Here is a 23,206-nt window from a genome sequence, read left to right on the forward strand (position 1 = left end):
AACGTTGCTTCGTGCGTGCTTTGTCAGCGTCAAAAGCTTCCCACATCAGCTCAAAGCGGACAATTACAACCACTCCCGTGTCCGCTGGAGCCATTTGAGGTAGTTGACATCGATCTGTACGGTCCGCTTCCTTTGACTGTCGCGCCGGTAATCGATGGATAGTTACAGCTGTCGACCATCTGACACGCTACGCCGAAACAGCTTCCGTGGCTTCTGCATCAGCTCCCGAAGTTGCTGATTTTATACTCCGATTCCTAATCCTTCGTCACGGTGCTCCTTGTGTCATCCTGAGCGACCGTGGAAAGGCATTTCTTTCACAACTCGTTGACGAAGTGCTCAAGGCATCCGGCACCACTCACAAAACAAGCTCCAGTTACCATCCTCAAACGAACGGGCTGACTGAACGCTTTCATCGTACGCTGTCAGACATGATAGCCATGTATATCCAACCGGACCACAGAAACTGGGACGCAATCTTGCCATTCGTGACTTTCGCGTACAACACCTCCGTACAGCGCACAACCGGTTACTCGCCATTCTACTTCGTCCATGGCCGTTTCCCCTCTTCTTTCCTCGACGTTTCCTTCTTCTCTGCGCCTGTTAAACCATTTCCATCCACCAGTGAAGAATACGTGTCCCGGCTGCTTCATTGCCGCCAGCTCGCTCGCGTCAACACTAAAGCAAGGCAATAGGACCGCAAGCTTGACTATGATGCCTCTCATCGCGCCGTGTCCTTCAGCCCTGGCGATGAAGTGCTGCTTCTTACACCCATTCGCACTCCTGGCTTGTGCGACAAATTTCAACTACACTTTATTGGCCCCTACAGGGTCTTGGAGCAAACGTCTCCCGTCAACTTACGCGTGGCACCCGTTGTCCTGCCAGCGGACCGCCGCTGCCGGGCTGCAGAGATAGTCCACGTATCACGGATGAAGCCTTTCGCACGCCGTTCTTCTTCACTTTAACCCGCGGTCAGGATGACCGCTCTCGCGTGGGGGGGAAGTTAGTGTGGGCATTCATTAGACACATCTACCCTCCTCGTACATGGTCATCATCACGGGTGTTCGTCGCTTTCATCTGTAGTGAGAACTCAGCTTGATTGTGATCTGTGCCACGGGTGTCGTCGCTTCACCGTGCCTTCGGGGTCATTTAATAAAGGTCGCGCTAACCGTTGCGTCACAATATGTATCTGGAATCTTCGCTTTGACGTTGGCAGGTGCAGATTGTTGTGATTAGTGATGACAGGTAAAGGCTTTTTGCTGTATCTTTACATGCTGTTCTCTCGGTTTTATCGATTCACTGTTATTGTATAAAAGGCATGTGTGATCGCAATAAAAACCATTAGTTGCAAGTTAGCGCTGTGTGTGTGCGTCCCTCTTCTCTGTTCGTGTCGTGGTGCGCTACGCCTTACGAATTATGAGTCAACTTGAGCGCATCCACGTTAAACGGTGCTATAGCTGCCAAACACCAACAGACGTTGAGCAAGCTCTCTTATCTCAATTTACAGTAAACATTCAACTACTTCATAAGGACACGTTTTACTTTGGTGTTATACCGATTCCTACGACGGAGGAGTCAACCATGTTTTGTTTTTACAATATTCAAAGCTACATATATAGGACAAGCGCGAACTGTCACAGCTGTTACTTCAACTAACCCCTACTTTGGCTCTTACAGCTAGCAGATCACTCCTTTCGTAAACGCGGCCGCTGCAGCGAGCAAAGTGACCTTCGTGCGGTCTATAGCTTCAATGCAAACTTTGCGGTGAAAGCACAAGACGTACAAAACTCCCACTCAAGAGATACGTACGTAATCGTGCGAGCACGGTCGACCACGCCGTGTATGTCAAAGTAGAAGTCGAAGGCGCACATCCCAACTCCGGCGAAACACTCGACAAATTTAGAATTGGGGACTCAAGAAATTTGCGAGCCGCAGGAAGCATGCGCAGAACGCAAGCCACTCTCGGGCTCTTGCGCTCGCGTTGTCCGAAGACCCTGCAGTGCCTTCCTTTGGGCGGCGAACAAAACCGGAGAGCGCGCGACCTCAAGAGAAGAAAATAAAGACGGCGCTTGGCAGTAGCACGTGAAGCTACGGCTCGCGTTCCCTGCGGGCGTCGATTCTGGTCACTGTTACGACCGGCTCTAGAGTTCTTGGCAGGCGCCATTGGGCGTGATCCTGTGAAGCAGGCCTGTCAGTCAGAGGGTTTCCCCATAAGTCGGCGCTTGGACGGAGACACAGAGCGCCGCATTTTTCTGGAGAATGCATACGCCCGCCTTCGTTGTCGGCATGGGATAGCGGCTATCGAAGGGTTCTGACTACACCACTACATTCCTTTACCCGAGCGCATGAAGGTTTGCACGTGCTCACGTAAGCTGCCCATCTTCCCCGCGGTCACCTCCCCTATCCTCCGGACTCAACCTCCTCACCGACATTCCCGTTTTGAGTCGTCGGGGCGTGGCGCGTGAATTGCGTGTTGTACTGGTGTTCCCCAGTTGGACTCCTCGACCTATGAGTGCATTGTGCGACTCATTGCCTCCTTTCTGGAGGCCGGACGCCGGGATGGCAAGTCGCCGGATTGGTGGGAGCTGCGGACACCGGTTTTGAGTGACTCAGGGTTGTCTCACTTGGGGCTCTATAAGCCGAAGACTTGCTGTAAAAAGCTCTCTCTCTCTCTCTTGATATCTCTCATCATCATATCTCTCTTGATGTCGCTCACGTTCGTCAAGAATGGCGTCCGGGACGCGATCACCTGCAGAAACACGGGGGCCGACCTCGGCAGCGACCACACTATCGTGGAAATCGGCATACCGGAACACAACCACACCAGCAACAGAACACACAGATGGATAGACTGGGATGCCTTCCGACACACCAGAAACCGGAGGGAAGACGGTGACGACGAGATCGAAGACATCAACTCGTGGACGGCCGAAATCACCAAGAACGTACCGCGACGCGACCAAAGAAATTAGAACGGACGCGGAGATAGACAAAGTAGACAGCCGGCTAGCGCATCTTATCGACGCCAAACAGTCGATACTCGATCGATGGAAGAAACATCGGCTCAACCGCAGACTCAGAAAGCAGGTGGCGGAGCTCAACCGAGCGATCGAAGATCACTGCCGCGCGCTATGCGCGCAACAGTGGAACGAGATCTGCAACGCAGCAGACGGACAGATACACAGCGGGAAGACGTGGAACCTGCTGCGGCATCTGCTTGACGAAACCAAGACTAAGTCACACCAAAGGGGCAGACTCGCCAAGCTCATACATCGGGCGGTCTCGGTACACGGCGCCGATGAAGTCACCAGGCGCATCAACGACAAATACCTGTCAACTACGCCCGGCCAACCCAACGCGAACCTCGATCGTGATATCGACGTCGAGGAAGTCCGCGCGGCCCTGCACGGCTTCAACAGCCGGTCGGCGGCCGGCCCGGACCTCGTCACGAACAAGGCGCTCAAGAGCCTCGACGACGGCTCGATTGAGAACCTGGCAAAGCACTTTAACAAGTGCTGGAAAGCAGGCGAGCTGCCGAAGCAGTGGAAGACAGCCAAGACCACTCTGATTCCCAAGCCGGGGAAGCCACCGGACACGGACAACCTCCGGCCCATCTCGCTCACGTCCTACGTGGGCAAGGTGTTGGAGCACGTCCTGCACAACAGCTGGCAAGATTACCTGGAACGAGAAGGGCTGTACCCGGCCATGGTAATCGGCTTCAGACAGCACCTGAGCACGCAGGACGCGATGCTGCAGCTCAAATACCAAATAATCGACGGCGATGGCAGCGCCCGCGACAACAAGGCAATCTTGGGGCTCGACCTGCAGAGCGCCTTCGATAAGGTGAAACACTCGGCGATCATGTCCCAAGTCTCAAATCTCAACATGGGTGAAAGATCCTACAACTAGATTAAGGACTTCCTCACGGACAGGACCGCCTAGCTGCGAGCAGGCGACCTACAGACGCAAGAGAAGAAGGTCGGGAGCACTGGCACTCCGCAGGGGTCGGTCATCTCGCCGATGCTGTTCAACCTGGTAATGATCGGAGTGGCAGAGAAGCTCGCGGGTGTCGAACACGTCAGGCACACCATTTACGTGGACGATATCACGCTGTGGGTGACCAGTGGCAGCGACGCCCACACTGAGTGCGTGCTGCAAACCCCCGTCGGCGCCCGGTTGGAGGGCACCGGACTGATATGTTCGTCGAGCAAATCGGAGCTCCTAATGCTCCCACCTACCAACAACGTCAGAGGCAAGACCAAAAAACGTGAGTACGAAAACATCCGAATGATAACCAAATCCGGCAACGTTATCCCCGAGGTCGGTAAAATCAGGATCCTAGGCATGGTCATCGAGAAGCACGGAAGAAACGGCGACATCATCGCCCGTCTTACGGCGAAGGCGGCCAACGCGACGCGACTCCTCAAACGAGTCACGTCCCGGAAAGCAGGCTCGTACAATCTTTTACCATCAGCCACGTCACTTACGTTGCAGCCTATGGCTGCAACACGAACGCAAGAAAATCAATGCCATCATTAGAAGAGCGTACAAAACGGCGTTGGGCCTGTTTGAGTCTACGAGCACGACCCGCCTCTTACAACTCGGGATACACAACACGCTCGAAGAAATCACCAACTATCACCACCTCGCCCAACTTGCGTGTCTTCTTCGAAAAAATAGCGGAAGCACAACGGACCGCTCAACTGGAGAGGCTGTCCACGACCACAGCCGGGAATAAAATACTGGATGACCTGGGAATAGGACGCTCGAACGAAGCGGAGACGAAGCTCCCCGTCCCCAAAGACATCCGACGCCAGACCAGAAAGGACCCCATACCCAAGAACACGAATCCCGACTGCAACAATGGAAGAAGAGCGGCGAGGGCCAAGGCTCTCATCGACCTGCACGCCAACGACGAGCACGCGCGGTATGTGGACGCGGCCGAATACCAACAGAACGCTCTCGCAGCGGTCGTCATCGAGGCGTCGACCGGCGCAACAGAGACGGCAGCGAGCGTGAAAAGCATCGGAGCGGAACAAGTGGAGGAGGTGGTCATCGCCCTGGCCATCACCGACCCAGACTGCCACACTGTGCTAAGTGACTCGAGACAGGCGGTCCGAAACTTCGCCAAAGGCCAAGTATGTAGAGAGGCCGAACGAGTATTGCGTGCGGCCAACTGCAAGACAGAAAAGTGAGAATTAACTGGTTCCCGGCGCACGCGGCTGACGTGTCGGAACGCAATGCCAACCACAACGAGACGGCACACGCAGCGGCGCGAGCGCTAACTAACCGCGCCCCGGCGACAGACCGTCCGACGTGGTTCGGTGCCAAGGACCGCATGACGGACTATAACGACATCACAAAAGCCTACCGCCTGGCTCGAAGGACTTTCCCACTCCCGCACCCACGATTGAGTCGACCGAAGGTGGTACTATTGAGACAGTTCCAGACCGGATCGCTACCGAGCCCGGGACTGATGCATCGCATGTACCCCGAGACATAGCCGACCGACAAGTGCAAGGTCTGCCGAAGGGAGAAGGCGGATCACACGCACATCTTGTGGGACTGCGTCAAACACCCTAAGCAAGCGAAATCAAGAACGATCCCGTCGCGGCTCGAGGAAGCCGCGAAGAGCTACGACCAGGATCAACAGCTCTGGGCCGTCCAGCAGGTCCTCGGGGCGCTCGAAAGGCGGGGACCCAGCGAGCCGGCAACGGTGAGCGGAGACCCGCGCCGAGTAACGGCAACCCCGAAGACGACGTAGGCTCTCGTCGGTGCGCGCGAGCGCCCAACTGCAGGCACAAATAAAGTTTGTTCCAATACAATTCAATCATCATGCCTCTACGTAAATGAACCTCTGTTCTCTCTGGTACGAACACGCCTTCTTCTCTGCAAAAGATGGGCTAACAGGTAATCCGGCGGGGGCCATCTGCCATTGACGTGACACGCCGGACCCGAGTCGTAACATCACTAAGAAAACTTCATTTGGTTCTAGTTGGTATATATTCCTGAGGCTAAAATTACAGCGCAAACGCACTTCTTTGTCCTTCTTACTTCTTCTTTGTCCCTGCACCCATCTGAATATGATTTCATGGATTCGCGTATCTAATACACTATCATCCTTGTTACACGTTTTGGTTTAGAGCTATTGTTGCGTGCGCATGTGCGGTAAGTTTGCCTTGGGCTTATATATGCATTGGCGTATAAAAAAATAAAGCAGTTGTTAGCGCTTGTGTCGTACGTTTCTTTTCTTCGTGGGTGTCTTGTGCGTTTGCGCTGTAATTTTAGCCTCAGGATTCTGGTGGCGTTGTAACATATATACTGTGATTCTGGTTCAGCCGTCTCGTTTCTTCCCTCCTGTGGCATAAGCCTACGAGAGCCAAAGCGTTCCCACTAGCTCGCGCCACCACGAGCTACGGGACGCTTTTATTTTTCCCTGGCCGACTGGCCACGAGTGGCATGGCGCTACAACCCCAAAATGGAAAACTAGCGTGGGTCGCCAGCAATACGACGCAAACACAGCGCGGGCAACGATGCAGCATGTCCCGCGTCTCACATAATTTTAATTTCGCCACGTTTCACTCAACGCCGCATGCGTTTGTATTCTGCCGTTAGTATCCTGGAGAACGAATGAATTAAAGAAAAAAAATGAGGTATGTCATAATTGTCTGAGGCAGCGAGCTGCGGAGCGAGGGGTCCCAGGTTCGAAACCCCGGTCGAGCGCTTCGGAAATATTTCTTCTGAATTACTTTTATTTGTGGCTTTTATTTATATATACATACATATATATCCGGGATATGACGGCGACGGCAACGGCAACGGCAAAAATTCGCCGAGAGTGTCCATATAATTGCTACCGCAATAAAATAATCTTCGTTGCCTCCTCAATTAGCCCCGGCAAAGCGCCGTTGATGCAAGCGTTCCATGGAGGGATCAGCAATCTCTTTTTGCTATATCCGAAAGGCGTAGGTGGGAAGGAGTATACAATGCGAAGGAGTATACAGTGGGAAGGAGTATACAGTGGGAAGGAGTATACAGAGGGGAAGGAGTGTATGGGAAGGAGTATACAATGCGGCTGACTTCGGTCAGCCGGCATAGACCTCCCTCCTTGATTCCCTGATGTCGCGTGGCTACGCGTCTAAGCAGGCCGCAGATCTGGCGGGCCGTGGCTTGCAGCCTCGCTATCGCCTCAGAATTGTGAATATTGTGCTGCACCAGCATTCCTAGGACTCTTATCGTTAATACTGGCGGGACTGGTCCGTCCGCCATAATCACCTGTATGGGGGTAACCGCATCTCCCGCCATCCCAGTTTTGGCAGATTTGTTTCTAATTGTTAGTAATTCAGAAGGAATAAACAGCGCAGATACGGGACGAAGCGAAAGAAACACACGCGGACGGGCGCCCGTCCTCGTGTGTTTCTTTAGCTTGGTCCCGTATCTGCACTGCTTATTCCTTCTTTAAAGTCATGCACCAACTAGTCCGCCTTTCACCGCTTGTTCAGTTAGTAATTCAGATTTCTTAGGAGAACACGCAAGACCGTTACGCCGGACGATGCTCTGCACCGTGTCAGCTGCTTTTGGAGCTCATCTGCGAGTTCCCCATCCGAGCCACTGTTAGTCCGAATGGTGGTATCATCCGTGTACATGGAGCATTTTCTCTAGGATGGAAGGGAGAGTACGCGTGGTGACAATGAAAGGAATGCACCTGGTGTCCCTGAGGGGAACATGCCCCTAGGTTCCCTATGTTGGACCTCTAAGCCTTTTAACTGCGACGCGGTTAACATCGAGCCAAAAAACACGTCTTGCGAGATGAACCGCTTTAATGGAACTAGAAAAAAAAAAGAAGAGGGCGAGCCAGCGCTGCCACGTGAGCACGCGTCAGCTCGTGAGGAGCATCCATAATGATGATGTTTGGTCATCTGTAGACCAATGACGAAGAAAAGGAAGTCACAACAGTCTCCCGCACCGACAGATGACGTTAGTTGGCTTCCAACGGGTAAAGTAGCTGTACGGGCCGCTTCACAACAGAGCCGTCGGGCAAGCATAAAGAGCAGGTCCTGACAATGCTGTCCCGTCCGCTGATCAGTTCCTCTATGCGGGCCAAACTCCACAGTTGCCTTGGAAGCTGTTTATCCCCGAGTAGAACTACGTTGCCTTTCTTCAAAGAGTCATTTCTTTTGGCTTGGTTGGATGTAAAGTTCCTGAGTTCATTAAGGTACTCTTTATACCAACGAGACCAAAATGCTTGCAAATCATCTTCTCGCTTGCTCCAAAGTTTCTTTAGTGCATCGTTGGTAGACTCGGTGTTGATTTTCAGTTCGTAATGTGGTAGCGCTGTCAGTCTCCTTCCAACGAGAAAATCTGCTGCAGATAGGGGGTACGGTTCATCCACGTCGTTGAACACGCAAGTCAAAGGTCGAGAATTCACCACGGCCTCCACTTCTGTTAGTAGAGTAACTAACTCTGTCCGACTGACAAGCCTTCGCCCAAGCATCTTCTTCAAGCAGGTTTTTACAGAACGAACGAGTCTCTCGTAGAACCCGCCCCACCAAGGAGCGCTCGGGCAAATGAATTTCCATTGGATCTTCGAGGAGGAAAAGAAGGCGAGTACGTCGGGGTGTCTTATCGTTCGCCAAAGCTTCTGTAGGTCCTTGGACGCTTTGACGAATGTTTGTGCGTTGTCGCTGTAGATAATGTGACAGAGACCCCGCCGTGATACGAATCTCCGCAGGGCGCAAAGAAAATTCACTGTGGTCAAGTCTTCAACCAGTTCCAAGTGAACAGCTCTTGTTCCCGCGCGCGTGAAAAGAGCGATGTAGGAGCGCTCGTGGGGATGCCCTTTGATGTATAGTGGCCCCGCAAAGTCAACTCCACTCACGAGGAACGGAGGGGCTTGAGTAGCACGATCCCGAGGCATACAAGGTGAAGATTGCTCAACAGGTTTACTCTGTAGGCGTTGGCAGATGACACACCGTCTTATCGTTTTCTTCACAGACTGTCGTGCTTGAAGAATCCAAAATCGTTCTCGAACTTGAGTCAGAGTGTCTCGAACTCCCCCGTGGAAGACCTTTGCGTGAGCATGATTGATTATCAGCATACTGAGGTGTGAGTCTTTTGGTAGGAGGATGGGATGGCGAGAACTGTACGAGTCGTCAGCCCTGGGAGCTTTTCCTTGTATCCGAAGAAGCCCGTTTTCGTCTATGAACAGTCTAAAATGCCCAAGTGGACTTTGTAAAGGGAGCGGTTTCTTGCTCGCGACACAGTCTGCTTCTTTACCAAAGTGAGATCTCTGTTCCTCTCGAAGCAAATAGCACTCCGCTTGCTGAATTTCCTCAGCAGACAGCTCCCCAGACCTATCGTTTTCCTTCTTCAACCTTTTGGCAAAACGGAAGACCCATGCCGTTACTCTTAAAAGTTTGGTGAGGCTGCTGAATCGTTCAATTTCAATCAGCGATGGCAGCAATGGTCTCGTATTAACAGCATGGGTACTGACCTTTAGTTCTGTCTCAGCTGCCTCGAGCTTTCCGTTTTCGATGTCAATCCTTCCCCCGTACACGGGCCAGCACGTATCAGACATTGCAAGCCATCTAGGTCCAAACCACCACAACTGCGACTGACTCAGTTTGAGTGCAGACAAGCCTCGAGTGAGCAAATCGGCGGGGTTTTCTTTTCCAGGACAATATCGCCATCTGGTATACTCAGTCAATGTTCTGATTTCTTGCGTCCGGTTCCGCACAAACTCCTTCCAGGTAACGGGATCCTTGTTAATCCAGCAAAGTGTAATCTGGGAATCGGACCAAAATGTTGCTTCACCAATTCCAAGGTCGCAATTCTTCACGATGTAGGCGTACATTCGGGCTGCAAGCAATGCTGCCATCAATTCCAGCCTCGCTAGAGTGACCGTCTTTAACGGCGCAACTCTGGTCTTAGCCATCAGTAGCATAGTCCGGACGGTGCCACTGTAGTCGGCCGTACAAAGGTAGGCTGCAGCCCCGTATGCCGACTCGCTTGCATCAGAAAAGATGTAGAGTGCTGCCTTTTGGTACGGGCCTTCTCCGCCGGCTGCTATGAACCTTGGAATACTGAGGTCACTAAGCATGGTTACCTCCTTGCTCCATTTCAGCCAGACAGCAGACAATTTGGGTGGCAATGTTTCATCCCAGTCGAGGTTTTCCTTCCATAGATCTTGTAAGAAGATTTTCGCCCGTACTAAGAAAGGTGAAAGAAACCCCAAAGGGTCGTAGATCCTTGCAACAGCCTGAAGCACAAAGCGTTTTGTAATCCGATGCTCCTGTATGAACTGGAGGATATCCTGGGGCTTGAACGAAAAGGTATCCGTCTTCTTGTTCCAATGAAGTCCAAGTACTTTCAGAGGTCCAGAAGGTGAGCAAAGAGATTTTTCCTGTGAAGTGATTCCTTGTTCGAAGGCGGCAGATACTAGAGGATCGTTGCTGGCCCACTTCCGAATGTTCATGGAAGCTTGCCTGAAGATCTCAATTATTTCTTTGTGCATCTGGATAGCTTCTTCAGCTGTGTCGGCTCCAATCAGAAGATCGTCCATATATATGGAGCTTTGCAATCGTCGAGCTGTCACAGGATAGAGGGTTTCTACGGACCTGAAACGGTGCTTCAAAGTAGCAGTCAGTAAGAAAGGACTTGAAGTAGCTCCGAAGGGCACTCTAGTCATTCTCCAAACTTCTATTTCCGGCATTGGGCTGTTCATTTTTGGGGAAGTTTTGAACCACAAAAAGCGGAGCGCATCTCTGTCTGGTTCTCTCAGGCCAATCTGTAGGAACGCCTTCTCGACATCGGCATTCATCGCTACCTTGTAGCGTCGGAAACGAAGCAGTAGGGTCACTACGTCAGGATTTAGATTTGGGCCAGCTTCCAGGTAATCATTCAAGGACTTTGAACCAGATTCGTGAGAGGATGCGTCGAATACGATGCGTACCTTCGTAGTAGATCGGTCCTCTCGTATTACAGCTCGATGTGGCATATAATACAGGGGTCCAAGTGGATGCTCTTCTGTTTCCGGTACTCTTTCAGCAGATCCTTCATCGAGGTACAGTCTAATAGTCTCATCGTATCTTTTCAAGAGCTCGCTGTCCTTGTCAAGTTTTTTCATCAAACTATGCAGACGTTTGGTTGCAACTGCATAGTTCTCTGCCAGGTCGACCCTTTCCTTCCACGGTAGCGCGACTTCGTACCGATTGTCTTCCTTCTTGATGTTGTTCTCGAATTTTTCCAGCACTGAATCGGCGACCTTCGTTTCTTCGTGTTCGGCCTTGATCCCGATACTTTCAAGATCTCAAAACCGAGTCAGAAGTTTCGAGATGTCTTGCTCTGTCACCGTGGCTCGAAGGACTACGACACTGGTACTCTGTATTACTTTGGTTGTAGCAGACAACGGCCCTTGAACAGTCCAGCCCAGTCTTGTCTCGACAGCTTTCAGCTTTTCGTGCACAGGCTTCACGGTACCAGTTACTAGATCCCAATAATAGTCTGAACCAATTAGGACCGCAATCTGTTTGTCTTCAACTCCTTGCAGAGAGAGAGCTTGCGTATCCAATTGCATCTTGTTCATTTCTCTCAAAACGTTTTCTTCTGGTACCGGAATGCATTCACTGCATATTGTGTCCACCACCAGCGCATCGATTGAAATCGGAATTTCCTCTTTCGCAAGGAGAATCGATACTCGCACCCTCTGCATGGTTTTCCGCGCGTTTTCACCACCGAACACGCCTACGGTCAACGTCTCCTCTTCTATTACTTCGCAGCCAAGTCTTTGGGAAGCTTTCGTTGTAATGAAGCTCCGCTGACTTCCGCCATCGAAAAGGACTCGGTAGCGACCAGATGTTTTGTTTCCTGATATGGTGGCCGTCAGATACTGCAGCATTACGACTGAGCTTGGCTGCTTAGAGATTAGATTGACCGATGCAGATAGCACCTTCTCCTTGTCGCTTCTGATCTCTTCCGATGCGCAAACGGATGTTGCGTGCTTTCTCGCACACTTTCCACATTTCAGCCGGCTTCTGCAATCTTTCGCCAAATGGCCCTGCTTTAGACAACGGAAGCATCTTCCGGCTTTGGTAAGCATCTCCTTTTTGAGTGAGAGGCTGATCTCCTTTTTATCACAAACTTCAGCAGAATGCTTTTCGGAACGGCAAAACAGGCACTTCTGCGGACTACTAGCTGAGCTTTGTAGAGCAGCTGTCGTGGAAACGTCTCGTGGATGGCTGGGCTTTAATCCTCCTTTCTCTGGTGTGCGACGACTTCTGTGTATCTCTTGTTCGGCCACAGCTTCCCGACAAGTCAGTTGAAGGTCGAAGAATTCCAAAAGCATTTGAAGCTCGTTATCTTCTGTATTCGAAGAAGCTGCAGCTGATGATGCCTTGCGCGCCTCGTGAAACCGAAGTACCATGTCAGTCGGGAGAACTCTTAACAGGATTTCTCGCAGCATGGTGCAATAAGTTGTCGAGTTCGTGCCAAGCGCCTTGAGGCTTCGAATATGAACCTGTACTTTGTCGTACAGTTTCCTCAGCTGATGGACGTCTGCTGATGATGACACCGGTTTGAGGTCCAGTAAACCTTGTAGATGATCTTGAACGATGATCTGTTCATCTCCAAAACGCTTCTTTAAAATTTCAATGGCGTCTGCATAGCACTCTTCCGTAGCTTGCAATCCCGATATAGCTGAGGCGGCTGCTCCGGTCACCAGACTGCTCAAGTAGTTGAACTTGTCAGCTGTGCTCAGCTCGCTGTTGTCGTGAACTGCTGATGTAAACTGGGTCCAAAATCGCGGCCACTGTCTGCGGTTCCCGTCAAATTTTAGGAGTTCTAGCTGCGGAAGCTTGCTCTTGCCGGAAGGTAACGGGCGAATAACGTTAGTAGGGCCTGGGGTTGAAGGCGACAGACATTCATTCAGTTTGACGCGTAGGTTCGCTGTCAGGGTAACAACCTTGTCACGGTATTTTCCAGCGTCTAACGTCTCGCTGTCTAACAGGTCGTCTGGCGTCTCTTCAAAAATCGCCTCATCAACTTTCTCTATCTGTCCGTAAAAGGAGCTGATTCGATCGAGGAGTACACTTACAGTAGCTTTCGTGACCTCTCGATTCTCTCGCAAGTTGCCTTCCGCCTCGGCCAACAGGACATCGAGTTGAGACCGCAGGCTGTTGCGTCGTCTAAGCTGTCGTTCCATTCTGTCGCACGCAGTCGGGGAATCTCGCCGAGGTCGCAGGCGCCGCGTCTTCTTAGCTGTCGCGGCTCCGTGCGTCGATGATGTCAGCGGTGTCTAAAGGTCCCGGGTTTTCGGCACCATGTGTTGGACCTCTAAGCCTTTTAACTGCGACGCGGTTAACATCGAGCCAAAAAACACGTCTTGCGAGATGAACCGCTTTAATGGAACTAGAAAAAAAAAAGAAGAGGGCGAGCCAGCGCTGCCACGTGAGCACGCGTCAGCTCGTGTGGAGCATCCATAATGATGATGTTTGGTCATCTGTAGACCAATGACGAAGAAAAGGAAGTCACAACACCCTACTTTTAAGGAAATTTCCGCAATGTAGGCATACATTCGCTGCCCTACATTCATTTCGGCTAAAATGGCTACGATCGATTCGTGTAACACGTTTTCAAAGGCTTTACTAACGACCAGTCCAAGAATAGTGCGTATGGCTCTAATGGGACCTGGATGGAGAATGAAAAAATCCGTAAACAGGGGGTGGCTGCTCCAGCCGACGTTTCGACAAGTGGACTTGTCTTCTTCAAGGCTTGAAGAAGACAAGTCCACTTGTCGAAACGTCGTCTGGAGCACCCACCCCCTGTTTACGGATTTTTTCATCGCAAGCTTCCATCTTCCACTTCCTGCCATTTTTCTGGATGGAGAATGTCGTTTTGAATTTGCCACAAGATATCCTGTGCGGATGGATTTGGCCTAAAGCCGGCCATAGTATCCCGAAAGAGCCTCTCTCTTTCTACGTATTATTGACTCTGTTAGGATAACGTGTTCCATAACTTTACCGAGACATCAAGTTAGAGAAATAGGACCGAGCTTTTCCAGATCTGGCGTTTTGCCTGGCTTGGGTATGAAAATTACTTTAGCGTGCTTCCAACTGATCGGTATTGTTTCCTCTTTCCAGTGGTTGTTGAAGAGCTCGGTAACCTGCTTTATACAATTGTCGTCTAAATTGCGCAGCATTTTATTAGTGATTCTATTTTCACCGGCTGCCGCCGTGGTTTTTATTTGGTTTAGGACTGCGCTAACCTCGGATTCCGAAATATCTCTATCGAGTGTGTCGTTGTTTTCCTTGGTATAGGTATCTGTCGTTGGGAAACCCGCGTTAGTGCTAAAATAGCGTTCCTTGAGCTCTTTAATAAGCGAATCATTGTCTCCTGAAAGGAGTGCACTACCCTCTATAAAAAAAAAAGATACGTTTTTTCCAGGAATTTTTCTCTTTCTCTCTGCCTGTACTCGTTCTCCTCTCAGCCGTCAGAGTTGTCAGAATCTGTGAGCGAAGAGGAAGAAGAGAACGATGACGGCAGTTTTTGTTCACAGACTCGGCATAAACTGCTCCGCCGTTACAAATTACCGATGATTACGATACTTCCTGATGAGAAATGCGAGCGCAGCCGTATGCGCGATATATTGAGGTAAAGGACTTGAGAGAAGCATGTATCTACGTACGTGCAGTTACAGAGTACTCTTTATTTTCGGTTTTATTTCTGTGACATTTATTTTTAAACTTGCATGATTTTTTCTTAGATTCTTTTCTCTTTTTGTTACTATTAGTATTATTTTATTTCCTGCTTTGGCGGCGCGAACAGCAGTCAAAGCTTTATTTTTCTCTCTTTTTATTCGTTATTTTTATTATTTTGTAGGTTTCTTCTTTTTCTGTATCAGCGGCGAAGGTTGTGCACCAGAAGAAGAACAGCGTCGCGTGTCGCGCAACTCAAGGCACATTCCGGATAGCAAGCTACCTGGTATCACATTCGCGTATAAAAATTTGAGCGCAAATAGACGTCGCAAGGAAACACACACCACAAGCGGCGCTTGTGGTGCGTGTTTCCCTCCTTCGTACTGCGTCGGCTATTTGCGCTGAAAGTTTTATATGAGATCTTTCGGTATGCTCGTTCACTCGGCTACGGCCAACGACACTCAACCCAGGAACGTGCGCTCTAAAAATGCCTACGACCAATCACAAGTCGCCGTAGGCGTTCAAGACTCTACATTTCGAACGACTAATCGGTTAGATAGCGTCCACGCAACGACAGGTGCTTGTGCGCCGTTAAATGTTCACGTGCTGCGGCCCCGCGATCGCTTGATTGAGGCTTCATTCCATTTAAAGCTGCTCACCGACTACAGAGGGCTCAGTAATAATTCATCATAATGATCAGCCACAGCATCAACAAAGTGTGCGGCGGCGTGCACATATTGCGTAGTGGGTAACGTGCGTTCAGGACCGCAGAAGCTTCCTGTCCAAACTGCTTATTTAGATGCACCAAGGTCTTCCGTTCCGTGAGTGGCTGCCGGCACAGAGGCGTGCGTGAGGCGCCCCAAGAACAAAGCGGGCGACTCGCTGTTTTTCCTTCGCGATCGTTTGGTGACAGCGCTTATGCTGCACCGGCCGACAGAGAAGTTTGTCTCGCGCAGCCCTGCAGTCCATTTATGCACCGGTGGTATCCGGCGCATCTATCTGAACACATCAAACCGAAGCTTCGTGTTTGGTACTTGCAGCGAGCGCCCTACAAGCGGATTTTAAAAAGTCGGCTCTCCAGCTTACGCTGCAGAACTGTATCTCTGTGATGTTTTTTGTTCACTTGCCGATATTAACTGCTTGGAATAATTTGCTAAAGTTTGTTTTGCTTATGCTAACTGATTGTTGCCCTCCTGCTTCCTACAATATAGGGCGGCAGTTTGCCGCCCTATATTGTAGGGGTGGTTTCAGCTTCTCCACACTGAACACGTGGGGCAGCCATGCGACGAAGGTTGCCTTTTAAATGAGAAACATTTCTTGGTGAACTGAAGCCACATTAAGCGTATCTATCTATCTATCTATCTATCTATCTATCTATCTATCTATCTATCTATCTATCTATCTATCTATCTATCTATCTATCTATCTATCTATCTATCTATCTATCTATCTATCTATCTATCTATCTATCTATCTATCTATCTATCTATCTATCTATCTATCTATTCGCGGGCGTTTCATTATTTTGACATATGACATATACCAAAATTGGAATGGTATGACATGAGTGCATGATGAATATCAGGTCATACTGCGAAAGTTATCTCACGCATATCATGTACGACATGACTTCCATGATACGGTCCCCGTACTCTTGAGAGCATTTCATCACCTTAACACATACCAAAATCCGTACGGCATTATATGAGTGTACGAGAAACACGATTCGTTTTTTTTTTAAATTATTTAGATGCCCAGGAATGCCGCTGTGTTCAAGAGCATAGACACTTTTCACCTGTATAGCGTAAACTCGCAGTATCGCGGCGTGTCCCCCACCTGCAGAGAACGAAACTTCACGGCAGCAAGGCAGGCAGCGCTTGTGGTTGACACAGGCGAGCGTGATAGCGCGCCAGACAACGCGCATGCCGAAACCCTCAAAGCCCAGCGAGCTAATCGGCTGGAGGGGCTCTTGAACGAGGAACAAAGCGCATCCGTGGCGGCGTCCTCTTCACTACAACTTTTTTATTTTATAGATCTGGCACGAGATGATAGCACGGTGAGTAGATATAGAAACATGCGAGCATGTGAGCACGTACAAATGTGTAACAATTGCGGGCTTTTTGCACACATGGGTAGAAAACACAAAAATATACAAACACACAAATTCATAACCTTGGAACTGCTTGATACTTAGAACTGTTTCAACAGTTCTAAGGACTTTGGAGTAACGATACCGGTATTAAGATTATTCTAGTCTGTTGTTGCCCTAGGAAAAAAAAAAGAACATTTAAAAGTTATTCCGTGCGTTCAAGCTTGGGAGCTATTGTTAGAGCAGGACATCTCGTTTGATAACCTGAGTACATGAAAAAATTGAAAGAGTGGTGACGTTATAATGGAGCAATCCTCCCACCTGAGTGAACTTGATGACGGGATTCCTGATGGGTCCCATGGCGAAGCCGTCTGGTCGCTTGCAGCTCTGCGCGAGAACTGGTTTGCACGCGCTGGAGGGGATGATAAGCGCCGCCGTCGGAGCGACGTAAGTGGCCGCCGAGGGAAGCAGGACAACGAGGAAATTCCCCCTTGCAGGGTTGAGCCAAGTTTCACCGCAAACCTCGTTGGTCGAAAGAGCTTCTCAGTGGATGCCTGCCTCTGGTCACCGGCTTTCCGGAGGTGGGAATTGAACAACTGCTGAGTTGTACCATCAGTAGTTGCACCCCGGCCGCCATTGTCGTGACGGGGCATGTCAGATTGAGATAAGGTATGGGGCATCTTTGGCGTTTCCCTAGGATGTTTCCCCTGTGCGCACGCCTATGCTTGCGGATGTAATAGGAACACACTACAATCGGCGCGTGTGTGTGTTACGAAAAGAGCCGCGCATCGCCTTAAATTTGTTTGAAGGTAGGAAGGACTGCCACCCACATCAGGCAACACGGCGCTGTTGCACTTTGGCTGAGGACATAAATCCGACAGATCGCAATTCAAGATCGCCAGACATATCCAGTCAGGGGCGTATCAACTTGTTCGGGAGTGTGTGTGCTTTGTAAATAATGAATTAATTACAAAACAAAAATTTATCTGTGGTGCGCAAGGTGGCTGTCAGCTATTTGCAACTGAGTTTACTCGCCTGCCTCTTAAGATTGTATTTTTTAACCCTTGGCTAAAGATAGCTGGGACGCCCTATATATATATATATATATATATATATATATATATATATATATGTAAGAAGGTTTCGCTTGAGGATCGACCATCTTCGCTGAGCCAAGCTTTTCGCGACTTAGTGCAAACTTTCCGCATTTTTTTATTGCGATAGCACTTATATGGACAGTCTCGGCTGAATTTTGCCGTCGCCGTCGCCGTCATGCACCGTATATGTATAGGTATGTATATATATAAAAGCCCCAAAGAAAAATAATTCAGAAAAATGCTGCCATAGCGCGGAATCGAACCAGGGACCTCTTGCTCCGCAGCGAGTGGCGCTAGCCACTACGCCACGAAACGCAGATCCTCCATGTAGGTAACGGCGAGCGTTACATACACACCATTTACCGCTGGAGGACTCAGAGACGGCTGCGCTTATAAGCGTTTCTTCATTACCAGCGAGATGGCGTTAGGAGAACGACGGGCGCATTTAAAAGTCGTCGGCGAGCTCGCTCGCTTCTTCTTATTGCGCAGGGAGAACCTTGCCCTTCCGCTGTCTGCTCGCGTGGTTTTCTGGTGGTGAGGGGAAGAGGGTTGTTTCAAGCTTTCACCATGGTATCCGCGCTCATGTTACGGAGCGTACGGAAGTCACTCGATCTCAAGGGACGCCGCTAAACGAACAAACAGACGATGAGCGCGAACTATCAAGTGTCACAGCTCGACACTTGAAGCACGCTAGTTTTCTTCGCTGCTTCGGCCGCCTTTGCAACAGGAGCGCTGTTCAAACTGAGAGTATCCATTGGCGAGCCTCACTTCGTATAGCATTAGTTTCCTGCTATCGCATTCATTGCTTCGCCCTTGCGGCGAAACTGTGACTTTTTATGAGTCATCGAGACAGTGTTGGCGGCAGACCAGTTTCATTCACACAAGCCGGATAAACCTAGCAGTAGTCATCTTCATCCCGATCGTCGTCTTCATCGTACCACCCACGTAGCACCGGGAATTCTTCTGCAAGACCTTTTCGACCAATTCTTCTATGTGTACAGGCATAGCGTAGCTTGCACTGAAGGCGCAATGCTAAAGGGACAGGGGAGCCGATGGGCACCTATGTAGTCCTGGCTGTTGCCGCTTTGCCAAGTTTTGCAAATTTTCTTTCTTTCTTCCTCCATTTCTTCTCTCTGTTTTACTTATGTCTTTTTTAAACGCGAAGCATTTCTTAACGAACCCAAGGCACTTGGAGCGTTTCTTTATATCTATCTATCTATCTATCTATCTATCTATCTATCTATCTATCTATCTATCTATCTATCTATCTATCTATCTATCTATCTATCTATCTATCTATCTATCTGTCTGTCTGTCTGTCTGTCTGTCTGTCTGTCTGTCTGTCTGTCTGTCTGTCTGTCTGTCTGTCTGTCTGTCTGTCTGTCTGTCTGTCTAGCCGCCTACGTCTGGGTGCTCTGGTCATCACCACCTCAGCTTGGTGTAGACCAAAATTGGCATGGGAGGGTAAAATAGTTTGACGAATATGACTGTCTGGTCATGACATGAATGACGCGAAAATCCTATCGCGCACGACATCAAGCCCTTTCCTTCAGACACGTGTGGCACCTACCCGTATACCACGGGCCACGGTATACGGTTATGAGCCACAGGTGATTGACAGTTGATTGACAGCCACAGGTGATTGACCCAGGAACGGCGAGAACACACACAGGTAATTTAAATACGAGAGTCTAAAGAAAAACGGACAAAGGCAGCGCTGACCCGATGAATGCAAAGAATAAAAAGATGACTGATCCCTCCGTCATAGGAATCGGTATAACACGAAAGTGGAACGTGTCGTCACAGAAGTAGTTGACTGTTTATAGTGCATTGGTATATGAGAGCTTGTGCAATGTCTACTGTTGTTCGGCAGATATAGCACCGCTTGATCTGGACGCGCTCACATTGACCGCCTAGTGGCCCATACTGACGACTGACGCCCATGATCATGATTTAACCCTTACGGTAGCTGAAGTTCTTCACATATACGTGGACACCGCATACGGTGAATCCTGCGCAAAGATGGCATCAACAAGCACATAATAAGCACTGATACTCGATATGCACTCCTTGAAAGCGTCGTGAATCGCGAACAGAAACGCCACGCGCGTCGTGTCTTCCCTCTAGCCTGGCCGTTAATTCTGACACGGCGAGCGGGGAACGTGGTGCGACAGCCAGGCGAGCGTCGGAGCGCTATCTCTTTATATGGATGGATGATATGAGTGAGGCTTAGGCTAAAGCCACCACCGCGCGGTGTGTTAAAGCGTTGACTAAATTGTACTTCTATTGAAAACGCGCCGAATGGGACAGTCGTAGAAACGGCGCGTTTTTTTTTTTTTTTCGAGTCTGGTGGCACACATATGTCACCGCCCCGTTATAAAGGGGACGCTCATAGCATCCATCCATCCGTACAACAGCACTGGGAGAGAAAAAAGTAAAGATAAAAGCCGCGTTCATGTAGACTCCGTAATGTGCTTCGCGGTAGCTCAGTGGGCTAAACGCCCGCCAGCCATCGTTGCGGACAGAGAGGTAATCGGTTCGGTTTTTTTTTCTTTGCCATCTGATGGTATTCATTTTGCTGACGCATTTCCGTGACGGAAATACGTCATGAATGTCTCGATGGACCCTGGCATGAAACACTTTCGCGTTAAAATCAGGATCGCAGCAGGAATCGAACCCAAGCATTCTGTGTGACAGTCAGGTATTCCACCACAGAGCCACGCCACGTCTTAAAACGGCTTTGGAAAAAGACTCTGTGCAGGCGTAATGTCAGTGCAACGTCAGTTGTGCTTGCAGTGCTGGCTATCTAATTTTAGAACAAAGCAATAAACATTACAGATGTTTTTCTATGATACATGCGTCATGCCGGATTAACGGCAAGTGTGGTTCCAGTGTTGGCTCCGCTTAATAAACATTGCACTTGTATTCACATGATTCAGGAAGCTATGCTCAAGCGTTGCTCGACCCCGGAGCAATATGCTAACGAAAGTTACGTATGATATTAACATCATCGCACCCTGAAGGGCACTTCGATTTGATAATACTGATGTCTGTGCTAGAAAGTGAGTGGTGTCGTTAGGTCACTCCATAAGTTGACCTTTAAACGCCAGTGTGGTCGACGTGCCTGGCAAAGCCACGATGTGCACACAGCTATTACGCTTACAAACACATGTCGATCCACCTCGCAACGCATGGCTGAAAACCATAAAATACAGTATAGAGAACTTAAATACAGCATAGTATAACATAAATACAGCATAGAGAACTCGCTCATTGCTTCGCAAGAAACCGATTCCCACACGGCGTGGGATCTGCCAATTTTCTTTGTTTATTTCTGTTTATTTCTCTCTCTCTATTTCTTTCTATCTTTCTTTCTCTTTCTGCATTTCTTTCCCTCTATTTCTCTCTTCTCATTCTTTCTGTGCTACGCTTTGCTCTCTCGCCTCCTTCTTTCCCTCATCCTCACATCTCTCTTCCTCAGGCTCACTTCCTTTTCTCAGCCCCTTGCTATACTATACTACACAAGGCTATGATTATGCGCCGTCTCTAACTCCATTTACCATCTCTTATTGTGTCATCATTTCTCTCTTCTCATTCTTTCTGTGCTACGCTTTGCTCTCTCGCCTCCTTCTTTCCCTCATCCTCACATCTCTCTTCCTCAGGCTCACTTCCTTTTCTCAGCCCCTTGCTATACTATACTACACAAGGCTATGAATATGCGCCGTCTCTCACTCCATATACCATCTCTTATTGTGTCATCATTTCTCTCTTCTCATTCTTTCTGTGTTACGCTTTACTCTCTCGCCTCCTTCTTTCCCTCATCCTCACATCTCTCTTCCTCAGGCTCACTTCCTTTTCTCAGCCCCTTGCTATACTATACTACACAAGGCTATGATTTAACGTCGTCTCTCACCCCATTTACCATCTCTTATTGTGTCATCATTTCTATCTTCTCATTCTTTCTTTGCTACGCTTTACTCTCTCGCCTCCTCCTTTCCCTCATCCTCGCATCTCTCTTGCTCAGGCTCACTTCCTTTTCTCAGCCCCTTGCTATACTATACTACACAAGGCTATGATTTAACGCCGTCTCTAACTCCATTTACCACCTCTTATTGTGTCATCATTTCTCTCTTCTAATTCTTTCTGTGTTACGCTTTACTCTCTCGCCTCCTCATATCCCTCATCCTCACATCTCTTTTCCTCAGGCTCACTTCCTTTTCTCAGCCCTTTGCTATACTGTACTACACAAGGCTATGATTTAACGCCGTCTCTCACTCCATTTACCACCTCTTATTGTGTCATCATTTCTATCTTCTCATTCTTTCTTTGCTACAATTTACTCTCTCGCCTCCTCCTTTCCCTCATCCTCGCATCTCTCTTCCTCAGGCTCACTTCCTTTTCTCAGCCCCTTGCTATACTATACTACACAAGGCTATGATTTAACGCCGTCTCTCACTCCATTTACCACCTCTTATTGTGTCATCATTTCTATCTTCTCATTCTTTCTTTGCTACGCTTTACTCTCTCGCCTCCTCCTTTCCCTCATCCTCGCATCTCTCTTCCTCAGGCTCACTTCCTTTTCTCAGCCCCTTGCTATACTATACTGCACAAGGCTATGATTTAACGCCGTCTCTCACTCCATTTACCACCTCTTATTGTGTCATCATTTCCCTATTCTGATTCTTTCTGTGTTACGCTTTACTCTCTCGCCTCCTCATTTCCCTCATCCTCACATCTCTCTTCCTCAGGCTCACTTCCTTTTCTCAGCCCCTTGCTATACTATACTACACAAGGCTATGATTATGCGCCGTCTCTCACTCCATTTACCATCTCTTATTGTGTCATCATTTCTCTCTTCTCATTCTTTCTGTGCTACGCTTTACTCTCTCGCCTCCTCATATCCCTCATCCTCACATCTCTTTTCCTCAGGCTCACTTCCTTTTCTCAGCCCTTTGCTATACTGTACTACACAAGGCTATGATTTAAGCCGTCTCTCACTCCATTTACAACCTCTTATTGTGTCATCATTTCTATCTTCTCATTCTTTCTTTGCTACGCTTTACACTCTCGCCTCATCCTTTTCCTCATCCTCGCATCTCTCTTCCTCAGGCTCACTTCCTTTTCTCAGCCCCTTGCTATACTATACTACACAAGGCTATGATTTAACGCCGTCTCTCACTCCATTTACCACCTCTTATTGTGTCATCATTTCCCTCTTCTGATTCTTTCTGTGTTACGCTTTACTCTCTCGCCTCCTCATTTCCCTCATCCTCACATCTCTTTTCCTCAGGCTCACTTCCTTTTCTCAGCCCTTTGCTATACTATACTACACA

General features: G+C 49.2%; 1 protein-coding gene across 1 annotated transcript in view; it reads right to left on the minus strand.

The window, feature by feature from the left end:
* The window catches only part of LOC119401255 (aldehyde dehydrogenase 1A1), a 90,586-nt gene extending 73,405 nt beyond the window's left edge, over positions 1–17,181 (minus strand). Inside the window, exon 1 of the mRNA XM_037667939.2 lies at positions 17,098–17,181. Coding sequence (XP_037523867.1) covers positions 17,098–17,136 — 39 coding nt within the window. The 5' untranslated portion in view covers positions 17,137–17,181. The remainder of the gene's footprint in view (positions 1–17,097) is intronic.
* Positions 17,182–23,206: the final 6,025 nt, after the last annotated feature.

The sequence above is a fragment of the Rhipicephalus sanguineus genome, chromosome 8 (genome assembly GCF_013339695.2).
Source record: "Rhipicephalus sanguineus isolate Rsan-2018 chromosome 8, BIME_Rsan_1.4, whole genome shotgun sequence".
NCBI lineage: Eukaryota > Metazoa > Arthropoda > Arachnida > Ixodida > Ixodidae > Rhipicephalus > Rhipicephalus sanguineus.